General features: G+C 40.7%; 1 protein-coding gene across 1 annotated transcript in view; it reads right to left on the reverse strand.

Annotated features, from left to right (window-relative positions):
* eml3 (EMAP like 3) overlaps positions 1-19,808 on the reverse strand; it is a 55,403-nt gene that overhangs the window by 29,381 nt on the left and 6,214 nt on the right. The window contains 3 exon segments of the mRNA XM_051943987.1: positions 1,291-1,791; positions 1,983-2,097; positions 2,277-2,453. Coding sequence (XP_051799947.1) covers positions 1,291-1,791; positions 1,983-2,097; positions 2,277-2,453 — 793 coding nt within the window.

Consider the following 19,808-nt stretch of genomic DNA (forward strand, 5'->3'; position numbering starts at 1 on the left):
GCTATTACTTCACTGGGTTCCAGGTCGAGGATTTCCCCTCTTTCTAAAACCGTCTTAGCGGCAGAACTTTTAAAACACTTGACCTGCTTCATCTCTGTGGTCTTTATATTGCACCCTGAGGAGATTTCAAATGTGATTAGATTCCTGTACATCACTCTAATCTATGAAATCAACAGCAAAGTCTGTAACATGGAGCTTCTTCATTCATTTCAACTTCTACCTTCCCTGACTACAGTCCAATGACGAAGCAAAATGTTGAGTTGTACACAGCTCAGGTTTCTATTGAGGGACACAACAGAGCTAAGCTGAGGTTCTGGAGCATATGTTCCCCATCACAGATGAAACCCTCTGACAATCCACAAGAAGAAAGTAGGACAAAAGAAAAAATAAACACACAAGGACTTACAGCAAAAAAAACAAAAGCAGTAGGGATCCAGCACTGTGCCCTCTACTCACGATAAGAAAGTGTCATTTAATAGGTTCACAGTGGAACACAAATCACTTTTTGAGAGCGACGATGTTAGGAATGATTACAGGGTTAAAGTAGAGCTGAGCTAAAAAAGAAATTAAAGCAGTTTGTGCGTTTCTGCAAAACCCAGTTGAATGTGAAAACCGTAGAGGCGCTGTGTCAACTCTGCACATCTGCATCATCTTACAGAGCATCCAACTTTAATACTTCCTGGCAACAGTAAAGTTGTAACTCAGAGGACCACTGGAGGTTGGTTTGATAAATATTAAGTCTGGTGTAGCCTGTTTATGCATATATTCTACTTCAAAACATTTTCTGTCTTTGAAAGGTTGTATCTGTCCAGTCCTGTAAATCCCCAACCTTGTTCACTCTCAGTGTATACCCCAGCCCTACCCCGTTTTGTATATTGTACTGTGTTCAACTGCCCTCACGTCAAATTTTCCACTGGACCCAGATCTGTGTGTGCCATGGGGCTACTTGTGGCTATGTCACTCAGTGTGAATGAGTGCCACCATTATGTTCTTCTATGGCTTTATGATTCCCAGCCCCCTGCTCAAACACATGAAAAAGAAAGCACACAAAGGGCTGCAGTGACTATAACGACAGAATATGTCATCTCCCTCAGGTTTCCTGCTCTAAGATGGCATCAATACACTCTGGTAACTTGAGCCTGATTGTTTCATTACGGGGTTTGCAATGCAACTGGGGTTTGCAGAGTCAGAATCACCAAAACTACGCTCCAGTTGATTTGTTTCTATAAGCCATGCAATCAGCCGTGAGAAAAAATGATTATGAAAGCGGCGATGAGGGAGATAACGCACAGAGTCTTCTGTCCTTCCTGTATGGTGGATAGAGGTCCAGAGCGAGCGCTGAGGTTTTGGTCTGAGGTCCTGAGTGAGACGGAGGCAGAGCCCGGTTCCTCTGGAGAGCAACTTCCATCCTGGAAGTCCTCCCTCTGGAGTCCTCTCATGGTGGTGGGTTGAATGGGTTCTTCCACTAATGATGTCCAGGTCAGTTCTTTCTCCTGCTCCCCGCCTCCTTCTTCATCTTCTTCCTGCTCTTCATCCTCCTCCTCCATACCGGGAACACGGTGGAGCTTGGCCCGGGTCCCCTCAGGCAGAGACTCACTTGGAAAGAGGGCATCCTCCAAGTGCAAGCTCTGGACCCTTCTGGAAAGAGTAAGCCGGTCCTGCCCTGCTTCCTGCACTTGCAGCAGGGTGGGCTCTGTCTGGGTTGACCTGTCCAGTGTTGCTGGTTTGGTTCGATGTTCCGTGGACACTACATGTCCATTAGCATTGGTCGCAACGCTTTCTGACAGTTGGCTAGGGATAGTTCAGAGGTTGAGAACAACACAGGAAAGTCATACAGGTAATCACAGACATCATAAATAGGAACACAAACAGGGTTGTGAACAGCATCAAGCTGTATGACTATATATCTGGTGGAGGAATACAGTAATGGCTCGTCATTATCCATTCTGTTGCTCTAAGACTTTGGCTTGAAGGTGCAGTACCTGGTAGCAGGGTGGCGGATCCCATCAACAGCTGAGCTGGAGGACAGTTTTCTGCTGCTGGTGCAACCATCTGAGCAGCACACTTGGTTCAGCATCCGTGAAGCACCTGGGTTCACTGAGGGGACCAAAGCAGATTATTAGTTTTTCTTGAGTTATCCTAAAGTAGTGTACTCTGTAAGTCCAAACATTTTCCCAAGGCCAATGAATAATTAAATGACATTATGTGCCATCTAAAACAGGGTTTCTTTTGAATTTTTTTGACCCTTGTACCAATATGCAGTGAAGAGCACCCACCTGCTATGAGCTGCTGCTTCAGTAATGGGAGGAGCTGGTCGTGGATGCGGATCCTGCGCAGAGCATCGGCCAGCGAGGACTTCAGCAGTGTGATCTCGTCCTCCTGTGCCTGCAGACGCACCTCCATCATAGATACTCGGTCTGGGAACTCAGCACTGCTGTCTGCTGACACATCATCTATGAAGAGAACAGTAAGATATCAGAGAGGGAGTACGTATCTGCTTTACTCAGCTGGTAGGTTGTGTTCCAGTGCCCTTTAAAACTCAAACATCCAGCTGGTTTAATGCACCAAAATCCTGTAATTACCATTTTTGAATCTGTTGTTGCCTCTGCTTAATAAACGGCTGAGTGGTCTTTTCCTCTTATTCTGAGTCACAAACATATCAGTGTCTATACATCAAAACATTAGATTACTGTGAGGAGCATATTAATCCACCAAGGAACACAGCAAAGTTATGCGACGATTGGTGTTGCTTTCTCTGTCCGTCTGGTAGCAACATTACTCAAAAACAGACTAAAGGATTTGGATGAAATTTTCAGGGAAGGTCAGAAATGACACAAGGACCAAGTGATTAGATTTTGGCAGTGATGAGGCTTATAGTCTGGATCCACGGATTTGTAATAGATTTCTGTATCATTGTGAAATAGCGACACTAAGTCATTGTAACCATGACAACAAGTGAACACTACGTCAACTGCCTGCTGATGATCAAATGATTGTGATCCTACTACAAATCAACCACTGCGTACCACAATTTTTTTTTAAAGATTTCATCCGTCGGAAATTGTACAATTGAGCAGCGTTGGCAGAGTACTGCACTCTCCGAGTGCTTTTCTTGTTTATTTTTGTCTTTGGATGAGATCATGAAGGCATGCAATTGTTGCTGACGCGAAAAGAAACATGCAACCTTTCCAATAAACACTCACTTTTGCAAAATCAACGGCCTTTTTCCACCACTCGGTGTTTTTGTATGTTCAAGAAGCCCACATAACTTGATGTCAGTTGCACTTAAGTCTGAATGTTAAAGGATTGGGTAAAATGTGTCTAGATGAAAAGAGAAACGGGAAAAGAACTTAAATGCACGCTAAAAACTCTTTAATAGTTTACTGCTATAACAAGTGCTCTGGTTTGTAAAGTCAATCTTGTATATTTCTTGCGTGTGTGTGTGTGTATTGCTATTTTTGTGAGGATTAAAGTTTTGAAGGGTTAAACTTGGTCTTTTTATTTAGGATAGGGTTAGGATATTTGTTGTGGTTAGATGTTTCAGGAGCGGAATAGTGTCCTCACATGTACAGAAAGACCAATTTGTACGCATTTTTTGGCATCCTCATGGGACAACAGATATTTAGAGGATTGTCCAAAGGCTTCTCAAAGACTCTGCTGTGCGTGAAGTAGAGCTATAATTCACATATGTGTTTGTATACGAAGCACATAGCTGGTTCTGCCTCAGAAAGTCTGTGTATGTGTGTGTGGAATGCCTCCTTCTGTTCTTGTGTTCTGGGATGGAACAACAGGAGAATATTTTCCTGTTTCAGCTCCACTCAGCTGTCTTGGTAGTCTTCATGGTTACTCAGGCCCACAATTCACACTCAGCCAATTTAAGTGATATTTTTGCACTGCAGTCCAAAAAAGCACACAATTGACCGAGAAACAGTTTGCCCACTCCGTAATGGGTAGGTAGGTAAGAGGTCCTCAGACGCCACTTTTTTCCGCAGCAATCCTCTAAAGACTCATGGACTCAATTTAGCAAAGGCTAACAGTCAACATTCACAACCTAGAATTAAACACTGCCAGTAACTGCCATCTCCACCTTCATTTCAGCAGGGAGTTAGACACTCTGGCCATTCACATGTGGGAATGAAGGCGACAACACGTTATGATGTCTGTGTAGGTTCTCATTCATAGGTCATGGTTAGCCAAAGTTGTTTAAATCAATCCACTGGACTTTAAGAAAGTTCCTTTAAGACGTTTCACCTCTCATCCAAGAGGCTTCTTCAGTTCTGGTGGTGGTTGGTGTTGCCTCAGCTTTGGCACTTTCTTAAAGTCCAGTGGATTGATTTAAACAACTTTGCACACGTTATGATGTTCTGATTTTAAAATGAGAATGCTATAAATTCTCAAATCACGGTCAAGGCCTTTACCTCAGCTACACAGAATATTAGGCCATTAGAAACTTACCCTTGTTTCTAATGGTACATGGTTTTTATTCATAGACTTTTAAAATCATCAATCTATCTACTTTCTGCTGCTCATCTTGAGTTGGGTTGCAGACTAAGCTACATTCTCCTCTCCCCGGCAATATGGAGGGTCTCCTACATTCTGACCCACTGTAGAGATAATTTAAAAATCGGATCTTGTCTGTGTCTGTGTCCAGCCTGTGTCTCCTTAACGTCACAGGATTCAATTAACATCATTTCACTGTTTGGTCACAGCTCTTAAATTCAGCTCCTTAGAAATAACCATCCTCTCGTCTCTTTCTGAACCCAAGTTAAGATCTTAAAATGCTCCAATCTTCTCACTGTACTGATTTTTATTTGCTTGAAATTATTCGCTCTGGTATAACGGTAAAATGTCTGCAGCAGATTTGCGCCAAACGTCTGGTGGATTTTTGTGGTTGTAGTACTGCAGTTTGGCCGGTGCACCAGATTCGTCACACAGCACTGCTCCTGTTGGCTTGCTTGAATTCCTGGTTCCACATTGTAACAGCTGGGCAGTCACACTTTAAAGTGTGTGCGAATGTTGGAGTCTTGGTTTGGTTAAGTTACAGAAATGGTCAGACAGACATAACTAATTTAATGGATTTCCAATATGGCAAGAAATTAGGACGGAGTATGCAAGCCAACCAGTATTAGCACAGCAAAGAACTCAACTCTAGCACCACTCAAGGAATCAGACTGTGATGAGATGTAGATAGAAGACACTGAGATAGCTGAGAACCAGAAAAGAACCCTGGAAAGTTCTCAAAGACGCTTGAGAAATCCTTGATAAACTGTGCGGCAGTGTACCAAGGAGACCTGGTGCTGTTTCAGAGGTAAATACTGATTTGATTTGCACCTTTTCTCACTATTTCACATTTTAGAAAATCAATCTAAAGCCACAAAAGGTCAACCAACTCCCTGAAGATGATCTAGGTCTTTAGTCAAGACTGAAACAGGAAGAGCAATTTTGCACGACAGTGAATTCAACTCATGAGTTTGAGAGTTGTAGGGCTAAATCAAAACTAAGCTTACTGTGATAAGAGGTAATGATGTGTCACTCAGCGGAACTCGAAGATTTTATAAGGTGATTGGACCAGAAATGAGCTGGCAAACTGATAAATAAAGTTTCACCTGTGACTGCAACTGGACTACATCTGTAATAAAATTCATATAATCTGTAGTAGAAACAGTGGAAGGAAATGACCAAGGTACCATCGGTGCAGACTATCTAAATAGCCGTTTATTCTAATAAATCCTTGTATGACAACTTACTTTCTGTATAAATGACATAAAGTAATGAATTGAAGGTAAACTGCACTGCTGGCTTCAATGTTTATTTAAGTTTAATGTATTCATATTTTGGACTTAACCGACATTTTTCTTTTATTTATTTACTTGAGCGTAAACAGGTCAGAATCTTCAGCTCACATGATAATTAACTAAGTACACTGGGGTTTTGGACTGTTGATCAGACAAAACAAGACAACAAAAGACAATATCGTTGGGTCTGTGAAATTTCAGCAGACTTTTCTGGAATATTCTTGACATTTTATTGACAAAAGAGCTACATGATTTAACCCTGAGAGGCACAAGCGATTGGATCCTACACTCCTTTTTTTAATGCCATTTTTGTTATTTTGGTTAAGAATAATCATTTGTATTTGTTTGTATTATATTTTTGTCCCCACAAGAATGATTTCATGTTTGAAACAGGTTTATTTTTCACTTCATAACAGATTTTGAACATTTTGATGATCGAAAAAAAAAAGAAGAATATTACACAGAACAGCAATAGAAGAATGTCAACATCCATTTTGGTGACATTTTTCCACTCTTTTCTTCCAAATTTCTGCACTGCATCACCTCTTGTATGACATTATCAGTGATAAAGAGCTTGGGGTAGCAATACATATATTGCAATTTCTTTAAAAGTAACATAAAAATTTAAATGGAATGATATTAAAAACATGTGTTTTGAGGAATAGATGGAATATGAAAAGATAAAAACTTTACATGACAAAGGCATTGTAAGAAATGACCCACATGCATCTAAGGGTTAATAAACAAAATAGCTGATACATAATTTGATAGTTAAAACTGTTGGTGGCAGCTCTTGTTTCAATGGAAGCCTTTGTGTTAGATTTGTTTATCACATACCTACAGGTCAGAGTTTCTTTACGACAGCATGTACACTTCTGTTGGCACAACTTTTACAATCCAGGAGTCCAGTGCTAACTAACACAAATAAGAAAGCTTCATTAAAGGGATTAATTAGAAACCTCCACTCCAAACCAGCACAAAAGAAACAGCAGAAATTATAAATCTCTCTTAATCCTGACCAGGGTGCCTCTGTGTGAGAGAAAGGCTGGTTTACTACAGTTTTCCAACACGGGAAGGATTTCTACGACCAGCTGATCCTCCTACCACTTTCTCACACTTTGTAGGCCGACATCAAAGATCTAATGTTCATGTTTCCTTCATGCTCCAAACATGACTCATCACCTCAAAACAAGCTTCCTTGAACCATTTTCTAAGAAGCGACACTAACCCCAGTCTGGACTTGGCAGCCATTCAGTCAGTGCTGATGCGTTGAATGATTGCATCACTCTATCCAATCTGCTCCTGTATATGTAAATGACCTTTCTTTTACTGTTGCTTTGCCTCAACTTGTCTGTTCACCTGTCAGAGATGTTTTCCTTTCCCGAGCATGTCAACTGAAAAAGCTTGAACAGCTTCTTATAATTAATTACTGACGGATAAGCGTGATGGTTGTTTTGAGTCAAAGATTTTTTATGCGTGGGGGTTGAAAATGCTTCACTTGCTCAACTAGAAAGCCGCACTGGATGTACAGATCTGACAAGATACAGTCATAAACTGTCATAAAACCCTTTCAGTCAAAAAAAAAAACTTTGTGGTGATCCAGAGAAAGGAAAAGAAGAAATGCATTATCTTTATCTATTCTGAAAATGAAACAGTCAGAAAAAAAATCACCACATGATTAGTCTCCTTACAATAATGCACGATATTTAATGCTATTTCACCATGACTTTCTTGTATCTAAAAAAAAATCACCTTTGCCTTCATGAGGACTGAATGATTTGGTGAAAATATTAAATTGCACTTTATGTGACAAATATTAAATCTGCTAAAGCTAAAGTTCGATGATCACTGCTCATTCGTAGATTCCTGATGTCATTACGGCATGAGCTATCTTTTGCACACAAAGTCTGACTGTGACACCAGGAGGACGGCAGGAATTTGAAAAACCACTGCCACAGATTTAACCCTTTGAACTATATAGTCTATAAGGTGTGACTGTTTCATGATAAGACGTGTTTTACTTCAGTTTCAGTAAAGTATGCATGCCTTGACCTTGCGGCATACACGGATCAATCAACAAGCATGTTTGCACATCGCTAAAATAAAGTCAAGCTACATGTAAAGGCTGATATCTAAACGAGAATCATTGAGTTATTGTGTAAATTCTACTTCGAATCATTGATTATTTGTTTCAATAAGTAATTCAACTATCAGAATAGTCGCAGTTACAGTCGTATCGCTATATTCTATTTATTATAAACCAAATACTTGTAGAGCATCCATCCATTATCTATACACTGCTTGATTCTCATCAGGGTTGTAACGGGCTGGAGTCTATCCCAGCTGACTTAGGGTGAAGGCAAGGGACATCTGGACAGGTCACCAGTCTATCACAGGGCTACACATAGAGACCAAACAATCACACTCGCATTCACACCTGCAGAAAGTTTAGAGTTTCCAAGTAACCTCAGCATATTTTTGTGCTGTGGGAGGAAGCCGGAGTATATGCAGAAAGCCACACATGCACAGGGAGAACATGCAAACTCCATGCAGAAAGATCCCGGGACATGAACCGGGGATCTTCTACCTGCTAACCACCAATCCACTGTGCAGCCCGTAAAGGATTCAGTAAATTAGATTTACCAGGAAGTAAACATTTCCTTTGATATTTCTAAATTTGACATGGCCTGAATGCAGACACCTACAGTTTTCACTTTGAGCTGGCAGCCGCTGCCTGTTGGGCGACTGTCTACACCAAGAGATGCACTTTTGCCAAGTGAGTGATTTAAAAGCTGCTGGAGGCATCATGGAAGTTTTGGCATGTCAGGATTATGAATCACCGTGGCCTATAAAGACATTTTTCTTGCTACCATTTCACTGGAAGAGGCATTTCATCATCAGTGCTGTTGCAAAACACCTGGAGCTGAGGAGGATGTGTTTCTTCAACTGTTATGTTTACCGAAAACTCCTGCAAACCGATAATCTCTCACAAAAACAAGAAAAAAGCAGCCAGAGAGCGCAGTACTCCGCTAAGGCTGCTCAGTCATTATATGATTTCCGACAGATGAAATCTTCTAAAAAATTTCTGGTTTGCAATCAGTATACACTTTTAAATTTGAAAAAAATCTCAAAATACTGCAAGAAACATTTACTTAATTCAAGCTTAGCTGAAATGGAAAAGTTGGCATGTGGCTACAAACTGCAAAGTGGGAACAGAATTAGTGAATAAATGCTTTGTGACTTCAAAAACAAAATAAAATAAAGCCAGCTGCAGATTTACCAATAGAGAGTTTACACTTCCTGCCTGAATCGTCAAGAGTAAAATCCAGTGTCAGGACCTTCGGCCAGTGGCTACTGCAGGTAACAGGAAGTAGGTGATAAACCGTCACCAGCGCCTTGTTGGGAGTTTCCACTGAGACCACAAACAAACACAGAAAGACGCACGTACGCACACAAACTCTGCATAGAAATGTCTTATATTCTGTTTGCAGTCTTCATGCTGAGCAAAGCTTCATTGGGATCATGTGGGAGATGTAAACTTGACTGATAACTGAAACCCTCCTTAACATGCAGACCCGAACAGAAAGTGGACTGCTACACCCTCTCACTAAACACAACCTGATGATAAACGATTAAAACATTCCAATCCTTGTTTTTGCGAGGCTAATGCTCAAAACTAGAGGGAAAAGGCTGAGAAAAGCAGAAACACATGCTGAAAGTTTGTTCCTAGTGCGGGCCTCCTGCCATGTTCGTCTGAGGGGAAAAAGAGCCTTCATCAGTGAGCGCGTACCATCAAAGACCCTCCATCGTTAGCAAATAAACAAGCTTTGCTCCAAAACCCACAAGAAATCCATCCATGTCAACGCTCAGACAGTGATGGATTAGCACATGATTGCTAAAGCAGTTTTTGTCAGCAAATCGTCCTGCAGCAACCATGTTCTCACTTTTGTTGTTTTACAGTTCTAGAGAGAAGCTGCACATTCTGTATTTAATTCAAACCCTTTTGGGGGACATGACTGGGGGATCTTATTGTTTTAAAATGCTGACCACATAGGGATGTAATGGTACAACTTAGCACAAAATGTTTCGTTTGGAAAAGACTTCCTCAGTTTGATGCACCCCGAGAGTCAAACATCAGAATAGTCTATTTATGTCTTCATCCTCATACTACCAGAGTAGATAACCTATAGAACGCACATCTGAACATCTGCAGACGCTTGGGCATTTTCATTTATCTTGTGTGATGCACTGTTTCTATCACTGCATTGTAAGGCTAAGGGCCAGTTCATGCTTTCATGGCTCTGTTCATACTACAATAACAATGTCTCGATCTGCGGCACAGATGGTTGCGTTTTCTCCTGAATCGAACACAAAGGGACACTGCAGCTGGTCACAGATTAGGCTGCACCACGGTGTTAATGTGGTTATTCTTGAAACACAGTCTGTGAACGCAACAAAGGCGTTCTGGAGAATTTATAACATCCAACTGGGTTTGGGTATGCACAAATCTAAGCACCTCCAAAACTCTACACTAACCACTTCAATCATAAGTCTGTCAACAATTAGCTATAAAAGTGTAGATGACCAACAATTTCCTCATACATACTCTCAACATCCTGAACATTGGTACAAAGCGCCACAGGTGTTCCTGGAACTTACCCTGTAAGTATGCTTGTAATGCAGACGGTCTGCGTAGTCGCAAATTTTGAGCTATATGTGAATGTTCCAAGCTCACTGTTGCAAAACAGGGCAGAGGATACAAGTTTACATCACATGTACTCTTGCAGGTGTGGAAAGCATGAACTGGACTCAGATTGACCCCCACTGATCTGAATCATTGCTTCAGACCAATGGAGTCTTTTTTAGGTAGCATGTTTGACAAATGATTTCTATTTGCTTTACCACAAAAGGCAAAAAATAACTTAAGAAAAATAAAAAAGAAGTTTTCTGCTTTGTCTTTGTCACCATTCAAACTTCCCATATTCTGCTGAATGTGCTTTTATGATACTGGTCATAATAAAAGGACATAAAATTTAAAAAGCTTGCTCCCGTGGTTTTCAAGTTAGCAGTAGCTGCAAACGTGCTGTAGGAATTTTTATGGTTTTGTTTATGACATCTGATTAAGTAGGTCATGTTTCCAACAAGAGCCACAGTTGGCAAAACACAAGCAAGTAAACTAAACAAAAGACTAGCATTTAAACAGGTTTAATCCAGCCAGAACAGGTGGATCCATTAAAATATGCCTGGACCAGCCTCCAATTGTTGTTTTTACTTTTTTTTTTTATGTTCATGAACTGCATCATGTTACAGTGGTGATATGACATGCCGATCATATCATCACTGCAGTCTGGACAGTAGCCAAACCAAACTCTTAACTCTCAGCAGCTGATTCCAGTGTTACTGATTTGCTGAGAACTTACAATTAAAGGTATTAGAGGAGATTTAATTTCCTACGACTTTGAACGCAGCATGCGCATGCGCACATACAACCTCTCCTCACCCCCCTCTAACCTCCCCCCTTAACATTTACGAAGAAACGCCCCCCTCCAGAAACTTGCGTAGGACTCGTGAAGTTGCCTACAGTGTGCCTTCAATTTTGAATCAATCACCAACAGTGTCACCAGCAAAGCACCCCCACACCATCACACCTCCTCCTCCATGCTTAATGGTGAGAACCATGCATGTAGAGACCATCCTTTCACTTTTGCTATGTTGCACAAAGACACGGCAGGTGGAAACCAAAGATCTCAATTTGGACTTATCAGACCAAAGCACAGATTTCCACTGGTCTAATGTCCATTCCTTATGTTTCTCGGCTCAAACTAATCTCTTCTGCTTGTTGATTTTCTTTAGTAGTGGTTTCTTAGCAGCTATTTGACCCATAAAGTCCTGATTGGTTCAGTCTCCTCTGAACAGTTGATGTAGAGATGTGTCTGCTACTAGAACTCTGTGTGGCATTTATCTGGGCTCTAATCTGAGGTGCTGTTAGCTTGTCATTTCTGACACTGGTGACTCGGATGAACTTATCCTCAGCAGCAGAGGTGATTCTTAGTCTTCCTTTCCTGGGGTGGTCCTCATGTGAGCCAGTTTCGTCGTAGCGCTTGATGTTTTTTGCGACCGCACTTGGGGATACATTCAAAGTTTTTACAATTTTCTGGACTGACTGAGCTTCAGTTCTTAAAGTAATGATGGACTGTGGTTTCTCTTTTCTAAGCTGATTGGTTCTTGCCATAATATGGATTCTAACAGTTGTCAAATAGGGCTGTCAACTGTGTACCAATCTGACTTCTGCACAACACAACTGATGATACCAACTCCATTAAGAAGACAAGAAAATCCACAAATGAACCATAACAAGGCACACCTGTGAAGTGGAAACCATTTCAGATGACTACCATCCAGAGAATACCAAGGGTGTGTAAAGCAGGACTCAAAGCAAAGGGTGGCTATTTTGAAGAATCTAAAATATAAAACATATTTAGAGCTATTTCACAATTGTTTGCTACATTATTTCATGTATCTCGTTTCATAGTTCTGATGTCTTCAGTATTTATCTACATATTATACATACAAAGAAAAACACTGAATAAGAAGGTGTGTCCAAACTTTTGACTGGTAGTGTGTATTCTCGCTGTCACACACACCCAGCTGGGAGTCTGACCAAGAAGAGAGAAAATTACAGCTGCTGGGATGTACACATCCACCAAAAACACACAGAACAAAGCAGAGTCTAAAAGATGAAACTAAAATAGACAGCTGATGACGCAGGCCTCCTACCACTCCATGCTGTGCACTGCACCATTAACAGGGTACTATGATGTTGTCTTGGTATGAACTCCTCAGCAAACAGAGTGTCCACAACTCTCAGAGATTGCTATTTTCGTGACAACTGAGCAAACGGGAGGATGATTATCTCTGTGATAACTCAACCAGGAAGACTGTGAGACGAGAGTGAAAAGCAGTGCAAAATACTATCAGGCGAATCTCTACGTTTTTTGTCGTTGCCGTTTTCTAAATAATCTCAGTAAATACAGGCAAAGTGATTAGCTACCACGCACTACCAACATATGCTTGTAGTGTGCATCACTTGGATTTTATAAATAACTTGAGACCAGCAGTAGACGGACATATTTTGTCACATTTTCATACTTGTGCTTGCTTGAGGATGATTCCTTTCAGATTTGTACACCAAATCACCTTTCTCCAGGGCTACCATCACAAAGATTACCAGAGGCATGCCTCTTATGGATCTGATAATCCTTAGCAGCTGTATTTACATCTAGCAACCAGACAGTTATACCTGGACACCTGTGATGAAGATGCTTGCTCATAATCCTAAATAAATGCAACAGTGGCAGAGGTCTTGTACTTATGCACGGATTAACGTAAACATCTCTATGAGCCTACATCAAGAAGGGTGTTGTGGATAACCATACACTGCAGGTTGCTCTTTCTGGGCTGGCAGTGAAACGTTGCCACAGGTCAATTAGGGTGACTGCATGTGGCCTACTCCCAGCTTTGGCACTAATGGACTGATGGACTTTGAGGGCTGATTCAGGCTCAGTGTATGAGGGCTTAGGGTTGCCCCACTGACAAAGCATCATTTTCATGAGGGTTTAGTTGTAGACTCCAATTAATGAATCCGTCAGCTTGACGCTTTGAAAACTCCTCTTTTGGCGATCCACATTGAAGAAAGAATCCACCGGACTGCTTGATAAATTTGAGCTGTTTTCTTCATCTCACGCTCGACAAAACTATTGTTTACGAAAATGATTTTCCTTTTCCAGCTTTTTTCTAGAAATAGAAGAAGAAATAGAAAACTATGGCTAGCCACACCTTCTATCTCAAGAAGCAATGAAAGGTGCACCATTACTGGAAATTGTAAATATTGTAAATACGCTGAAGGTTGAAGGAGGGGGACTGGAACCAACTTAAGTGGGATGCTGTTTCTCCCTGTATTGGACTGCTCTGTTACAAAGCCTAGGCTCTTCCAGTTTTCCACCTAAAACTAAGATTCACTGTTAAATTGTTAATTAAGAACATTCTCTCCTCTCAGACTCGATTGTAGCAGCTGGAATTATACGGACACGAAATCACACCGTCCACATCTGGTCAAGTACACCAAACAGGAAGTGAGAGTTTTCCCGCAAAGGCACTGTTTATTGCTGAATTTGCCCGCAGGGAAAAAAAAAACCATTAAGTGTCCTCAACCAGCCTGGATCTGTCTGCAGCTCTGCTTACACATGCAAATACCACACTGTCAATAAAAGTGGACGTCCAAGAATAGAAGTGAAGTCCAAACCCTTTTTGATATTTTAGTTACCCAAGAGGACATCATCAATCGTAGATACTATATATGAGTTCTGTTTGGGTGTAGTCTATCTCAGGGAAATCTGCCTCTTATAGAGTCCATGGAGTATTTCTGGTGAAGCCATGTCTGGCAGTTTGGCGGTACCACACCCACTGCCGCTATAAAAGAGCTTCTTCACACGATCCGTTTTTGGCAGTGAGATCCTGCACTTAGTAGGCCGGTTTTAGACATGGATGAGATGAATGGAGCGTTTTACTGTCTGGTTTTGTTGGTTGTAGAAGTGATATTTGCAGGGGGAGGGAATACTTGAACGCTCCACGGTCTAAATTAGCCAAGGAGAAGTGTGTCTTCGCTATATATAAAGTCTCATCTTTTCATAGTCTGTGTTTTTTCTGTCAAAGAGCAAGTTAGGACAGCCACAACGAGTGAAAGACTTTATACGGGAGACTATAAATATAATCCTGTGGCTTATTTTGCCTTTTTAGACTGTGCTGAGTATAATCTTCTATTGCAGAAATGCAGTGAAACTTTAGTATTAGTAGTATTTTTTTTGTCGTTACAGCAGATTTAAATCATTTATACCAGAAAATCTGCTGTCTTAAACAGGAAGCACTTCATGCAGTTTGTAGGAAAATGTCCTTAAGAGAGAAACATTTTAATTTTAAGACTACTGAATGAGGAGTTATCTGGAACATCCATCCACCTCAAACCAGTTATTGAACTTAATTAGATTTACATGTCTTCAATCAATGCTCTTTTTTATCTGTCACATGCACAGTTGTACTAAGCACAATACAAAATGTGAAATGTTTTGTGTGTCTGATCTGGCATGTACACACAGTAATTGCACACACAAGAGGAAATGGTTAAGGACACACAAAACAAAGAGCCTGAGTAGTTATAGAAACAATATAGAAAGAGAATGTGTAACAATATTTACAACCTGTAGTATGAAGATTGAACTGTAATATAAGGATTTAAATACAAAGTGACTCTAGTGTTGTTATTGTGATGTATAAATATGTGAGTGTGTGCATGTAGTAGTATGAAATGTGCAAAGTGTGCACATGCAAAAGGCATGGATGAATATGTGAGTATGGCATGTGCAATATGTAGTATCAGTGTAGTGTGCATGTTGTGTGCAAAGTGGATGTGTGTCTACTGAAGTCCTTTTCAGTTCTTGTTCAGATTGTGAATGGCCTCAGGAAAGAAACTCCTCCGCATTCTTTTTGTTTTGCCCTTCAGGTAGCGGAACGGTCTACCTGAAAGCAGCAGTGAAAACAGTCCGTTTCTGGGCTGCCTGATGGTTTCCAAGGCCCTGGATCTGCACCGTTTGTTGTAGAGGTTCTGCAGGTGGGAGAGGGTGGTTCTGATAATACGCTAAGCTGAGCACCAGCTGACATGTCCCCTTCCTTCACCCCTAAGTCAGCTGGGATTGACTCCAGCGCCGCGACCCTAATGAGGATTAAGTGGTGTATAGATGCATCCTGAAGCAATGCCACAAGTGAGACAAAAATACTCTTGTGCATGTCAGTCTTCAAATCGAAGGCCTTCCAGTTTAGCATCGATCCATTCTGCAGTTACTATCAAATCAATCAATGACTGGCTGGTGCCAGACTTTTTTGCATTCTTTACTATTTTGGAAAAACAGTATTTGGAAACTGTCACAAAGATCTAACGACAACACAGGCACACATTAACAGTTTTCATATCAGATCACATTTTATACTGCAGTGCACCCGCATCAACATGCAGATCTGCATGCACAACTGCTTTTCTGCTCTACACTGAGAGTCTGGTTTTCTTGTTTTCAGTTTTTCAGTTATGAGCCAAGACTGGGGGTGACTCATAACTGTTTGGCAACGGCTCAGGAGAAGCTGGAATTTGATCCACGTTAAATTCAGAGCAACTGCACTGGAATGCTGGTTAATATTCAGACTCCATCAGGTCATAGAACTACTGTAAACACGGTAGTTCCAAAGTATTCGAAAGATTATGACTACATTATGTCAGTAATTATGTCCTGAAAGGGTTTCCATGTGTCTATAAGTTTCCACTGAAGGCGGCGGTGTCTCACATTCCTGTCCAAAAAGTACCAGAGTATAAAAGAACTGACAGGAAATGATGTATGAATGTGTATCAAGCAGAGGACACAGGAGACACTTATTTCATCTTGTCTCTTCACACACTTAGCATCTGGTATTACTTGGCTACTGAAATGCTCCTTCAAACCAAAACCTATGGCAAAGAGGAAGAACGGAAATTGAGACTTGATCACTAACTGGAACCCTCAGGGCACCCTCATCATAGTTCACCACTTTTTTTGTGGTAACCTAAGCTTGCACTGGGAAAAAAATTAATTTGTAGCATGAATGTTTGAGAGAACACGTTCCTGTGATGTGACTGTGCACATGCGCACAACACAATGAAACGATATACTGTGCAGCCCAAATATAGACCGCCAATTTTAAATAATTGAGTTTCTTTAAATATCCTGGTAATGTAGCTGACGTCTCACTAACTGTTAGCTTCAGCACATTTCTGACACATTGGCCATGGAAAAATCAAGAGTACTTTACTAATCTGAGTGCTTTCCTTCCATCCAAAAATTACTTAAAAACTGACAGTCACGATGCTGACATGTCGTTCAGGGGACAGAAAATGCAGTATATTATTTACGATTAATTTCTTTTGCATCTTCAATCAAAAACTTTCAGTCCCCTTTCGTTCATACTTGAAAAGTTTAATGCTATGAGGACGTTAATGTTGATTGACCTAGTTAAAATGAAGTGAAAATACTATCCAACAGAACTCCTCATATCATATTCATAATACATTAACTGCCCACAGGTGACTGAAATAGATCCTGAGGTCGTATTTGCACTAAGGCTCCCATGCAAACTAATCCAGACATAGCAGTGCTGTCTAGCTGGGTTACTATGAATTTATGATTCAGGTTATGAAGGAAAATGAATCGCATCAATTCACCGAAAACAGTCCTTTGCCAGTGAATCATTCCACATACAAGTGAGTGTGAGGCGTCAGAGCTTGTTGGTATTCACATGAAACACCACAAGTATCTAATGATTAAAAAAAAAAGAAAGAAAAAAAACTTGAGAATTTGATCCCAAAGCTAAGAATATAAATCCACTATTTGATTTTTGCTTTTCTGAAAGACTCCAGGTCACTCCAGGTCTTAAGGGAGGCTGGCTGCCTGACAGCTACACTCTGTTGGACTGAGCACAGCTTTCTTGTCCAGCTGGCTCCTGCACAAGTTTACAGAAACACAACTTTTCATTCAGCTTGATTGCAGCCAGAAGTCGAATGGAACAAGCAGATGTAATTAGCCTAGCATGAGTTCCTTATTTACTTTTTTATCTACAGTAATTCTGCTGCTGTGCATGTGGAAAAGACTACCTCTTCTCTAAGTGTGGCTTCATTTTTTAAATGTAGCAAATTCCCCAAAATGAAAGTTGCTTTCTGTATTTGCGTGCAACATATGCTAAAAACATCAGCACGAGCATTTAAAAAGCAAATGCATCTCCTGCAGCATTTGACTGACAATCATATTTAGCATAATCTCGCAGTGTCCACCCACTCGTTTTCTACTGCTAACCTAAGGGTGCTGCATAATGACCTCAACCACCCACAGGTGCCGTTTCTCTCTCTTTGATTTTGATGCCTTGCCACTGCTCAACATCCTGTACACCCATGCACAAGTGTTTGAGGTCCCGTTTGAGAAGTGAGACGGAGAGCAGCAGCATCTGTGAGAAACACTTTCTCTTCCCCCACTGCACGTGTGTGACTGACTGCACAGCTTGTACGGCCCAGTCGTGCTCAGTATCGTTGCCATTTGGATGTGGATGCACAATGGAGGAATCCAGACCTTCACTGCAAATCTTTCACTTCAAGCTGCACTAAATTCATACACTACCGTTCAAAAGCTTGGGGTCACCCAAATGCTTTTCAATGAAAACTCACACTTTATTCATGTGCTAACATAACTGAACAAGGGCTTTCTAATCATCAATGAGCCTTGCAACACCATTAGCTAACACAATGTAGCATTAGAACACAGGAGTGATGGTTGCTGGAAATGTTCCTCTGTACCTCTATGTAGATATTCCATTAAAAATCAGCTGTTTCCAGCTAGAATAGTCATTTATCACTTTAACAATGTCTACACTGCATTTCTGATTCATTTATTGTTATCTTCATGAGAAAAAAGTGCTTTTCTTTCAAAAATAAGGACATTTCTAGGTTACCCCAAACTTTTAAACAGTGGTGTATGTTTACACGGTGTTCTTTGAAGAGACAAACTCTATAACATTAAAGCTCTACAAACCCCTTTAACATGGTTTTTGTCATTGGTTTGATTTCCCGCCTTTAACTCCACTCACATCAGTCTGGTTTTCCGTGGCAGCAGCGATATCTCTTGGCAAATTTAGTGAAGCGTTTAGTAAGCCAAGAGTTTTTAGTCTGCAGTGCCACAGAAAATAGTGAAAAAGGTCCAGCATTTTATCCTCGGCTGATGGGGACATTTGATGGTCTAAATCCAAAGATCTACAGTTGACTGTCTCATAAGACAAAGAAGCTGATCTTCTTAAGTGAGGATCACAAACTAATGAATGTTTGGCACAAGATAAAAAGACATGATCAATGCCTGCATCTACGTGTGCACTAGTATCTACGTTTGGAGTCATGATTTTAATCATATTCAGGAAAGGATTTTTCCATGAAACATGAGTATTCATTTCCCTGATTGCATGATAGTAAGATCCAGCTTTCTGATCATTTTTATATGTCCTGACTTTGCACCATGTCTGCCATAAGTTCTATACCAAAGAATGTTCTGACACCTGGATTTTTCTTAATAGCTTATCAAAGTTCTGAGAACCAAGATATGACATACATGTGCAAAACATAACCACTGTAATTCAGAACTCAACATTATTATTTGTCCCTTGAAAAATGAGAAACTCCCTCATAAACAGGATGCCATTAAATGCACACATTAATTGATCAACAAGAAAAGCAATCAGAGAGCACAGCACTCCACCAAGGCTGCTCAGTCCTATCATATATGACAGCTGAAATCTTGAAAAAAGATTAAGGCAGAAATCACGACACCACAGAATGTGGCCATTTAATACAGATGTACCAAAAAACAAAATGACGTTGCGCTGAGCACAGGTGTGTGTGTTATGCATGTGTACGGTATGTAGGGATACTGAATCATGTGACCTAAATATATAGCAGGCAGTGGGAATTGTTAGGACTCGGAAACACCTCTACAATTTAATCAATCGTTCATTGTATCATTTCTGACAGATAAGCCCCGATAAGTCCACAGCCATGAATTTGTAGTAGGATCTCAATCATGTGATCATTAACAGGCAGCTGACAAAGCGTTCACTTGTTGTCATAGTTACAGTGATGCCGTCACCTAGAAGAAGCCCTTGTTTGTCCTGGTAGTATTTCCAGAAGTGCACTGAATAAAAAACGTGAAAGGTGAGGGCACATAACCATGAACAACAATGAAAACCAATTGTACTTTTGCATACATGTTCATGTTTTCCAAGTGTAACAACCCATGCTTATCCAATACACGACAGTGGTGACAGCGTTGATGTATTAGTGATTTTACCAGGCTGTATCTGGATTAGGCTTATAAACTACAGTTTTTCATAAATGTTCAAACA

This window comes from Acanthochromis polyacanthus, chromosome 23 (genome assembly GCF_021347895.1).
Source record: "Acanthochromis polyacanthus isolate Apoly-LR-REF ecotype Palm Island chromosome 23, KAUST_Apoly_ChrSc, whole genome shotgun sequence".
Taxonomy (NCBI): domain Eukaryota; kingdom Metazoa; phylum Chordata; class Actinopteri; family Pomacentridae; genus Acanthochromis; species Acanthochromis polyacanthus.